At 32.0% G+C, this 11,137-nt stretch overlaps 1 protein-coding gene across 1 annotated transcript; it reads right to left on the reverse strand.

The window, feature by feature from the left end:
* Positions 1-2,121: 2,121 nt before the first annotated feature.
* LOC139776349 (aminopeptidase N) lies at positions 2,122-10,040 on the reverse strand. Its single transcript, XM_071712921.1, has 10 exons — positions 8,453-10,040; positions 7,906-8,061; positions 6,652-7,289; positions 5,080-5,161; positions 4,239-4,908; positions 3,694-3,878; positions 3,242-3,412; positions 3,026-3,172; positions 2,560-2,635; positions 2,122-2,434 (listed from the first exon to the last, which is right to left on the reverse strand). The coding sequence occupies exons 1-10, from the start codon at positions 8,929-8,931 to the stop codon at positions 2,291-2,293; spliced, it is 2,748 nt and encodes a 915-aa protein (XP_071569022.1). The 5' UTR covers positions 8,932-10,040; the 3' UTR covers positions 2,122-2,290.
* Between the last annotated feature and the right edge of the window lie 1,097 nt (positions 10,041-11,137).

Genomic DNA, 11,137 nt, shown 5'->3' on the forward strand with positions numbered 1-11,137 from the left:
GATCATTTTCCTGTTACCAAAATTGAAATGTAAGTTCTAATTATAGTTGGTCAGTATTAGTCAAGGTCAAAGTTTATTCTATTGTAAAATTCTTTTCTTGTTGATTCAGCAATAATTTTGTAAGTAAAATTATACATTTATTATTAATTTAAATAATAAATACATACGTATACAAAATAATTTTTTAATTAAATATTTAACAATAATGTATAATATATTATAATACTCCTAAGTTTTTGTACATAAAAATATATATCTTTATAAAGTAAGATTTTATGTTAACCTTTTTTTCTATTATCTCGGTATATTTACGCAGACAGAGATAAAAACTGATTGATCCATTTAGGATATCGTCTGCAAAGCATACAAGGGTTATAATATAGATACGTAAAAACCCGTTTAATTTTAACGTAATATGTTAGGTATGCATCTTTTTATAGCGTTAATAAAACATAAATGTAAATGTAAGAATAGAGTTATAGTAAGAAAACACACGCGGAAGTGTCTCCCTTCGATGATGAGTCTTGATGAGCTTCTAATATTATTTCCTAGATAAAAATAAGGGACACTTATTTTCTTTATACGCCCAATCGCATGTTTAGGGAGTAAAACACTTTTTTGAAAGAATTTAAATTTTTTTGGGGGCAAAAATATCTTCGAAACTACAAATAAAATGTGTTTAATAAAAATTGAATGGTTTGAAGAATACTTTAAAACGATAACATAAATACTTTTTTAAATTTAAAATTTTTTTAAATACCCTCACCACACTAAACATTTATTTTCGACATTTTGAAATTTTTTAACCACCAAATTAAAGATTATGTTTTTATGAATTCAACTATATATAACAAAGTTATGTTTAAAAAAACCATTTTTCAGAATTAATTACAAAGCTTTCTCTGCACATGCGCTATCGTGACTATTATTCATACGCTCGATTCTTCACGCAACATGTTCTGTTCGCGTAAAATTTTCTCGTAATAGAAGATTAAAGAGATAAAAAATGGCGCCAAGTACACGCGCCCCTGTTATCAATTAAATCTAATGTTTCAACATTTTATGCTTTTACACACTAGTGAATAAATTCTTTCCTCTTTGTACAAAACATTTTATATAAAACACTGTTGCCAACTTATAGTTGTCAGTAAAATCTAATGTTTCGACATTTTATGCTTTTACACATTAGTGAATAAAAACAGCAAATTTGAGAATTATATCGCCAGTAGATGAAAAAATTCAGCTTAGGTGTCTTTTATTCGACCCAACTGGCCAACTTTATTTGACAAAACGCTACGTTTCGACCGTGGGTTTCGGTCCTTTTCAAGCGTCACGGATACAAAATTATTAATTAGTTAAGCATAAGCATAATGCCTCCTACGCCACATCTAAAAAATAATTTGTTCGTTGAGGATTACAGTATACAAATGGACGTTGAAACGGCATATTCAGTCGTTCTATCGTCAAAAGAACTTGTCAGGTCGGAGATGTTACTGCTAATTAGTGAATAAAGTCTTTCATCATGTGTATATAGAAGATTTGATATAAAAAACTGATGCCAAAATTCTGTAAAATGTGAATTACTACTTACGCTTTAATATGAAAGCTATATTATATCGTCAAATAAAACCTTACAGAAGTTTTATAATATCAGAACCTGAGACAAAAATACGTATCTATCCCTATTTTCATTTAGAAAACAACATATAAAAGTTTTTCACTTCCGTGTGTTTTCTTGTAAATATAGGTATGTTGTGTATACAGAAAAAATTATCTCTATCTAAAGTTTGATTTAATTATAAAATATGTTGCGGAAAACTCAAACGAATGTATGTAACGAATAAATCAATTGTCATGATCAAATAAAAACGAAAGATTTATCAAATGTTTATATAATTATTTATATAAATTTCATCAATTTTTACACAAGAAAGAAAATAATCTAACGAGAATAACTCGTCCGATAAATCTTAATATAATTGTAGTCTAAAATAATATTTTTTATATCACTCAGGAAATTGATATCAAAATAATAATTAATTAGACTTTTCATAAATAATATATTCTATAAAGTCAATTTTGTTCAAAGTTGGGGAAGCAAAGTTGAGGTGCAGAGTATCATAATTTTTTAATAACCCTTTATTTAGTTTATTTGTATGTGTAGGTAGATTCGATTACAGATACAATGTACATTTATTGAGATATATTCTCTATTAGTTACATAATATATTATTATATATAACACATTATATACATATATATGTATATGTTATAATACATCTTTAAATAACTAACCAAATAACACTGATTTTTCGATTTCAGGTAAAAATTTATTGATCCATGCTAGGGATGCAGTAGACACGGCAATGGCTTTCTTTGCTGAATTTAATGCTGATCCTAGGTCCTCAATGTTCTCATCAACAAATAAGCGAAGCTATAATATTATAAACATTTTACTGATTTAATATAATAAATTTTAGTAAATCATTTTGAATATCATTAGAATATAAGAAAAATGATTGACATATTAAATTAAATAATCCGTATATGAATTAATACCTTGTTTAATTGGTTTTCCGTAATAACTTTATCGCCTATAGCTGTAAGCATTTTCGTTAAAAAATCTATTCCTCTTCTGTAAAAATAAAGGTAGAATATTGACGGTATTGCAAGATTTGTTTTGTAAATATGAGAATTAATATTGCAAATAAATAAACTATTCCATTATATTTCTCTTTGGTGGTATTTACTAACTAACAAAAATTAAAATAAAAGGTTTTAATCAAATTTAATATTTTTTCACAAAAATCTATTTTCCGAGATAACTTTTCCGATAGAAATAGTACACAATCAAATATTTGCCGTTTCAACAAAATAATGTAATAAACAATACTACCTTGGTTCTCAGATGACAATTGTTTTTGAGACAACTTGTTTGTTATTTAATAAAGAAAATAAGATGTGAAGTTATATAATAAAAAATATGAATTACAAATTAGAGAAAATAAAAATGCATGATACGTACGATTTAAGAATTGTACGTAAATTATTGCGAATAAAGTCGATGGCATAAATAACATTTTCGGGATTGCCATTCAGAACAGCATTAACTATTGTCATTCGGTATTGTTTGCGAAGTTTGAATCCATATGTTACGGACGTATTGAGATATCTGAAAATCAATAAAATTCAGTATCTGATCTTAAACGTTTATCTACGTGTTTCGATTCTTGGAATCCACCTGTCGATTAAATGAGGAGTTTTAGTACATCCGAGTGCATTCAGTAAGAGCTCCTGTTCTGCGTGTAAGTCAGTGCGCAGAAACCGGTTCCAAACTGTGTGCCAATCATTATCATCACCTGAGCGAATGCCCACGCAGTACATGAAACTCTTGAAATCTGCTGGTATTGTGCTGCATATATACATAAAATATACTACTATCAAAATATATATTGTGTGTTAATCAATTAATTATCTTTCTCGAAGATAAAATGTACTTCACGCGAAAATACCTATCAGAAGATAAAATATTAGAAACGATGGATGAGTTGGCAAGAATCATATTATCTGTATATGCTTTAATTTGAGTATTTGGATTTATTTAAGCTTTAGTTAAAAATATTAATATTGCAGATATATGTATACAACCGTATTGGTTGAATGAACCAGAACCTCGCCGGTAACCAACCGTACCTATTCTCAGAGAAAATCCAAAAATTAAATAGAGTTTTCGATGTTCTTAAGCAGCGGTCATTGTTGACCGAGCATGCGGCAGATAAGATCAATTCCTGGCGCAGCTTTGTTATCGAACTATCGACGGGACTTTCCATAAAGTTTAATAGACCGGATATCGGTCGAAGTAAGCGATTTGCGTAATTCTGCAAATTACATCGAAGCATTATTAAAGAACATCAAGAAATCAAAAAACTATCATTAGATTTTGCAGTTAATAGTTTGTAATGATAAAAAAAGTTTCTTTAATAGACTGCAACAATAATTAAAATTTTAATTAAATAAGAAAACAGAGAATAAATTTATGTGTTAATGTTAATATTTGATACTGTATTCTTATTATTTCTTGTAATACTATAAAAAAGATGAAATAGACATAAGCATTTAAAACAAAGAGCATTTGTTAATTTCGTTACATAATATAAATGACCTACTTTTTAAATAATTTTTAAATAAATTAAATTTTAGAGTTAATTTGTTGTTTATATTAGAAATTAATCGCTTACCTGAAAGAGCCGTTGTACTCGCGGTGAACAGGCTAAAATATGATTGAGAAAATTGAAATTATTTACCGCAGCGACCCACGGTTCGTATTCGGTTTCACGCCTGAGATATCTCGCGAGATCAAATGGAACGGAATAATTCACATAACCGGCTCTAGCTAAATTAAAAGAGTCATCTAGAAGCGCGGCCCTGTTTATCACGTGTATGTTTTTGAAATTGTTCGACTTCAAGTAGCGGATAAGCATTTTCCAGTTATCCTCGTCATAATTGACTCTGTAATATCCGACTTGCTGATTATTGAAAATCACCCAGGAGTTTGGCTCGACGGAACCGATTATCGTGCTTTTGTCTTGTGGCTTCAACCAGACAGTCGTAGTAGTTCGATCAAATGTGGAATTCGATTTTTCGGTAACGAAAGTTAACGGTATCCACCAACCCGACTTTTCGAGATCTGTTTGCGCCGCTCGGCGGTTCAAGTAAAATCGTTCTTGCGAGGCGAAGAGAGTCTTCGTCGTATAGTTTCGCGTAATGGTCACTAAAGGATATCCCGGCTGGTTTGCCCAGGATTCTACGAAGTCTTTTATAGGTACTTGCTTGTACAATTGTCCTGATCTATTTAATGCGGCCTGCAAGTGTCGATACAAGTCGAATGGAGTGGCTGCTTGATACGACCTAATAATAAAAATAAATTTTTGCAATAAGAACAATGTTAACGACAAAAAGCAAAAGAGTTGTTGTTATCACTTTGAAAAAATAAAATGATTGCATGCATCACGATTGTGCGTTTACGTTAAAAAATCATCGATAAAAATTTAGAAACATTTTTGTAATACGGACACCTACATCTCGCGCAAGTAATTTTGTAATCCTAACTGGAATGCTGTGCTTCCGATGGTATGATTGATCATGCGAATTATGGACGCACCTGAAAACAATATAACAATTTGACAATATTACGATCTATTTTTATCATGTTTTGTGCGCTATATGAATCTTTCAGAAGCCAAATTATGATTAATTCTATGTTTATAAATTTTTTTTTATAAATTTTAGTAAAAACTTAGTGTATAATCAGTTTATAACTTTATCAATTTTCTCTATTTTTTTATTTTATACAGTTGATCATTATAAATTTGGCGCCTGAAACGCTCATATATAAAAATATTATATATTATTATACACTTTTAGATAATAAAAGATTAAAAAGTAAAATATATATAAAATAAAAAGAAAATATTGTATCTTGTATATAATATTATACATTTGCATTAATATTATTCATTAATATGTTTCAAACTGAACTTTCCGTTCAGGCCGTTTAATATTTTGGTTTTTTGATTATTAATAAGTATTTTCATATTAAATGTTAATATTAAATAAATGTTTAATAAAATATTTTCTTTGTATTTTGCATTGCATTTTGTACACTAGGTAAAGAGCCTCACGCGGCGGGAGTAACTATGACTCTCTTAAGGTAGCCAAATGCCTCGTCATCTAATTAATGACGCGCATGAATGGATTAACGAGATTCCCACTGTCCCTATATCTACTATCTAGCGAAACCACTGCCAAGGGAACGGGCTTGGAAAAATTAGCGGGGAAAGAAGACCCTGTTGAGCTTGACTCTAGTCTGGCACTGTCTTTTTCATTATAATAATAATTTCTTTAGTTTTCTAATTATTATGGAACACAATTTATTTAACAACTATATAATGAACATATACTGCGCGAGTCACCGGTAACCTACGCGGCGTAGAGAATAAATCACGTAAAATTAGTCCGGCACGGAATGTGTTAAAATTAATATATTCATATGAAAAATTGTATATTTAAATATAAAACAATTTTATATTCAAACAGCATAATTAACTTTGTGCGTGTTTAATTTTTAGTATAATGTAGATAAACATACGTAAGTTCTTGCGGTTTCGTGTAATCGCTGTTTTAATTGAAATTGAAAATGAGGAACATGGATAATTAAAGTTTTAATTCGTACGAAGTTGCTAAAATGCAAAAATAAAAGCAGCGTACAATATTAAAGATAAAGATATTAAAAATTACATCCGGCCGCCAATAATTAATTTTTTGCGTGTATGATTTAAATAAGTATAATCATTGGTGAAAATAAATTATCACATGATCGAAAGATAGCCCTATCTATTTTGTGGAATCGTTACACGTATATAGCGATATGATTAACGGATTGCGTAAGGAACAGATGACGCACAACTGTACATATAACTGAATGATCGAAGGTGATCGAATACGAATCAGATTTAGAAACTATATCTGGCGAAATTCCTATCTCTCCTCATTTTATTCTGTTTGAAATTTTACAATTAGTGAAAATATTTTCAATGTAAATGCCATCAAGTACACGAAAATAAATGATCACGCATGTTCTGTAGCATATACCTTTTTTATAAGAGACAAAATCCAACGTAGCCCTAACGCTGTCACGGCTTCCAACTTCTCGACCGTTCAACGTGCGCGTATGATTGTCGGAATCTGCGAGCAGGGCCGGCTGCAGGCAATCTACTACGAATACATTCATCATTCTCAGATCCGGCTCCGCTAAGGACACGCCGAAGTATTGGAAATACGTGGCGAAGCCCTCTTTCAGCCAGACGACGTCCCAGAATTCGGGTGTCACCAGATTGCCGAACCAACTGTGCGCGTACTCGTGCGCCATCGTCGACAGTCCGTTCACCGCTTTTCTCGTCGGGGTCCCGTCCTCGTGCAACACCACGGATTCCCTGTAAGTGACGAGGCCCCAATTCTCCATCGCGTTGAAAGTGAAATCCGGTATTGCGAATTGATCGACCTTGACGAGCGGGCTCTTCACCGATAACCACGTCTGCAGCGCCGCGTAAACCGCCTGGCCGCGATTCAAGGCCATCGATCCGCGAAACTTCATGGAGTCTCTCGTCCACATCTTGAAGTCCTCCGAAATTCTCGATCGTTCCGGGACAAAATTGTGCACCGCCCATCCTACCAAGTATGTGGAGATTCGCGGCGTGCGGCGGAATGTGGTCACGCGGTAGGTACCATTTCTGTATAATTTTTTGCAATTATTGCGATAGCGAGACAGCCCGATTTTTGTTTCCTATTTTTCATGTATCTTTGCATACACAGTAAATAACACTTGTATTTATACATATGTATTTGAGTTCTATCCGTATAGAAATTTTTGTGTTAAATTTTTTACATACATTGGTGTTAATGTAACAGTTTGTCATTATGTTACTTTCACTGTTCTGCGTTAAGTTAATATTCAACGTTTCTAAGAGTTAAAATAACACATTTATATGTTAATTAAAATAAACACCTAAGTTGTGTTACTTTCCTCTCTACGAGAGTTTCCATCTGTTAAATCGACATTTTCTTATGTATTATAAAAATATATTGCTGTCTTCTATTATTTGCAAGAAAAAAAGAAAGAATAACATTTTATTTTAATAAAATTTAACATAAACTTTGCTTCCAGATAGCGTCCATGTGTTAATTTTTCACATATTGTGTTATTTATTTACATATTTGCCTTCTGTTAAATTAACATAAAAATTAGAGTAGCTAAATTGGGACATGTAAAACGTGTTAAATTTAACACACAATTTTTTCCTGAGCATAATTTTTAGTTTGATAAGATTCGAAAAATTATATACTAACTCTATTCGTACAGATTCCACTGGAGTATTACTCGTCGCCTTTTGATCCTTATGATGGCCTATATGCAATTGGAATTCCGCTTTTAAATACGGCTCGTCCATGCAAGGAAATGCGCGACGTGCGTATGTGGGTGAAAATTGAGTTACGCCTATTCGTCTAAGAAATACGAACGGCAGTAAAAGAAATTAGAATAAATGTCAAAATTTGTTCTTATCTCTAAACAAATATCTATAAATAATTGCTTTGCCACTTTCTATTGAGCAACAAACTATAATTAAAACATAGGAAATTAAATACACACAATAAATAAGATATTTATAAAGTTATCTTATAAAAGTTCATATAAATTAATTGTTATAAATAACGCGAGATAAATATCGTGCTAATAATTATTATAGTTTTAAAGGAATCCTAATGGAGCGTTTCATGGAGCTCTTCATATATCTTTGCGCAAACTTCTCGTCCCGTTCGGATTTTATTCCGAACTATTTAGCGTGTAGCAGCTCTAAAATACGTCATACGTAACAGTCCTCTCTCAGAACATTACCTCAGTTTTCCATCAACTTCGTACAGACTTGCGTAAAAGCCGAATACGTCATTTGCGATGTGTCCTTTGAAGGATACTTCTAACGTGTATTTCGCCGGGTCTAGGGCGCGCTCGAGCTTAATCGTAAGCATTTGTGTTTCTTCATCGTGAATGTAACGCAAAATCCGAGTCAGCTGACCCGATCTATCCGCTAAAGATGCATTTGCTTGTACGTTTAATGTATCCGTGTGCAGCACGATAAAATCTGTTTTTTTGAGCACTCGCAGGATAATCCGTACGTGGCCATTGTAATCCGCGTCAGTGGGGTGCGTGTAGATCGATAGATCGTAGGATATGGGAACGATTTTCTTGGGTAGTCGATACCGCGCGGAAACATCGTGCAAATTTTCATTTTTATCCGTGTCGGCGTTATCATACGCAAATGTCAGACTTAAAGCGACGAAAATAGTTAATAAGAATAATGGAGTGCGATTAGTCATGACGATTGTCGGCACAGAGAATGAATTTTTGTTCGATCGATTTTTAGAAATCTCCTTTATCAATTTCTTTGGCTCATATAAAATTCGTGGAGAGATATCACGTTATGATATATACTTGAGATAGATAAAAATTGACACATGCACACACACACACACACACATACGCGTACGCACGCACGCACGCACGCGGTCACATTCGCGCACGCGTGAATCTAGAATATGATCAGTACTATTCTTATTACTGATATTGCCACAACATGATATTTTTTAACTTATTGTTATTGGAATTCACGGAATTAAAGTCCACGGAAGGTTTAATTATACAACGGCAACGCCCAGCAATGTTTACGCTGCGTTGTCGACTTAAGACTATATGCTTTTTAAGATTACTGCGTAGTTGTTATACTGGCTGCGTTCAGATATTCGTTGTCAGTAATGAAAATCTGTAGTATACGTGACGTAAACTATACTTTTTCAGTACTGACAGTGACTATCGGAACGCAGCCATTATTTGTCATTAACGATCTCTCTCTTTCTCCCTCTCCCTCCCTCCCTCTCTCTCACTCTCTCCCTCTCTGTCACAAGTAGATCGTCATCGATCGCGATCAAACATGTAATGAGGCAATATTTACCTGTCTCAGGTGATGGAGATAACAAATTTTAATGAGAACACAATGGGACATAATTATAATATGTAACATTATTAAATGTTAATATTGACTTGATTTTTATATTATCATAGCAATTAAAAAACCGCAAGATAGGAAAAAATAGAGAGAAAGGAAGAATTATCTATATTAAATAATTATCTATTATAAGCTGCATGGAATACCTGAGATAGTGTCCAGATTAAGAGAGACTAATCAAGAAAAGATAATTTCTGTTTCTTATCAAACGGAATTCCCGGTTAATCTGAAAAATCCAATTGCCTAACCATTTAAATTTCAGCTTCTAATATCCGCTTTATTTCTCTAAATTAAATTTCTCGCTTTGTGTGTCGCGACTCATTGATGGGTGTTCTACTCGCATCACTTCTCATTTGGTAGAGATGATGGCTGCTAGTTGGTGACAGTGTTGAGGTTTTAGGCAAAACTTGCTGAGATTTGCATATAATTGCCATAGGCTACATGTCTTGCCTTTAGGCTGCGTTGAGGTTTACCTACATTCTATACACTTTGGAAATTGGAAATCTAAGCGATGCCTTAAGTTCGGTAGGTCTCTAGTTATAACTTATTTACAGGAAACTCGGGAACGGGCGCCTAACGCGAATTTTACACTCCAGTATCGAAAAAATGAAGCTCACGTTACAGTAATTTTAACGTGTTTCTGTTGTTTTTTAAATATTTTTTTGTTTCCTCTTACTATTTTCAGAAAATGTTGAGTAAATCTGTATACACATTGTCCTCAAATATTAATAAATTATAGAACAATAAAAAATAAGCAATATGTAATTAATAACAATGACTTTTAATTGGAGTGTAAAAATCACCCCAGGTGACCTTTATGCAAAAAAAAATCAGGCGCTTGGTTTAAAAAAAGAAAAGTAAAATATTCTGCAACCTCTACTTGATATATATATATATATATATATATATATATATATATATATATATATTATATATCAAATGTGTTTGCGTTTTTGCAAATGCTTACTTCGTAGAACAAAGATGATTTTTTACATTAACGATAAAGCTCACACTGATAATTGATTATATCGCTTGTCGACAAAAAAGTATTATTTTTCAATAAATATCTTGATAATTATAGGCATTGAATTAACGCGTGGAGTGCTACGATCTCTCGATACGGCGCAATATGTAATCTCTGTACAGATATTTATTTTGCTTCAAGAATTAGACTAATAATTAGAGTATATACATGCCAATAAATAAACGTATAGCGAATTATATGGAGTGAAATTGAAAGATCGCATCAGATAAATTTATGTTTTCAAAGAGAAAGACACCGAGGAAAAAAAATAATTTAATGGATATTTTTCGCACGCATTATAAAATTAACTTTTATACTTTTTTTCTGACATTACTAAAAAAATATTTCTTTCAAACAATTAATTTTTTTCTTGAACTTAAATATATTATTCTGGTATTAATGGGAATAATATATAAGATTATACAGAAAAAGGTTGTTTCATTTTAGCTATACAAATTTAAGAAATTCTATTGCTGCTTTGTAATTATTCTGTCAT

Source organism: Temnothorax nylanderi, unplaced genomic scaffold, assembly GCF_030848795.1.
Source record: "Temnothorax nylanderi isolate EJ_2023f unplaced genomic scaffold, tnyl_v1.0 TNYL_tig0117_pilon, whole genome shotgun sequence".
In the NCBI taxonomy this organism is placed as follows: domain Eukaryota; kingdom Metazoa; phylum Arthropoda; class Insecta; order Hymenoptera; family Formicidae; genus Temnothorax; species Temnothorax nylanderi.

Coding starts and splice junctions, on each gene's coding strand:
- LOC139776349 (XM_071712921.1), bottom strand. CDS start 8,931: ATGACTAATCGCACTCCATTATTCTTATTAACTATTTTCGTCGCTTTA. Junction 7,290..7,905: donor GTGGAATCTGTACGAATAGA/GTTAGTATATAA, acceptor AAAATTATACAG/AAATGGTACCTACCGCGTGA. Junction 3,879..4,238: donor GAGTACAACGGCTCTTTCAG/GTAAGCGATTAA, acceptor TGTAATTTGCAG/AATTACGCAAATCGCTTACT.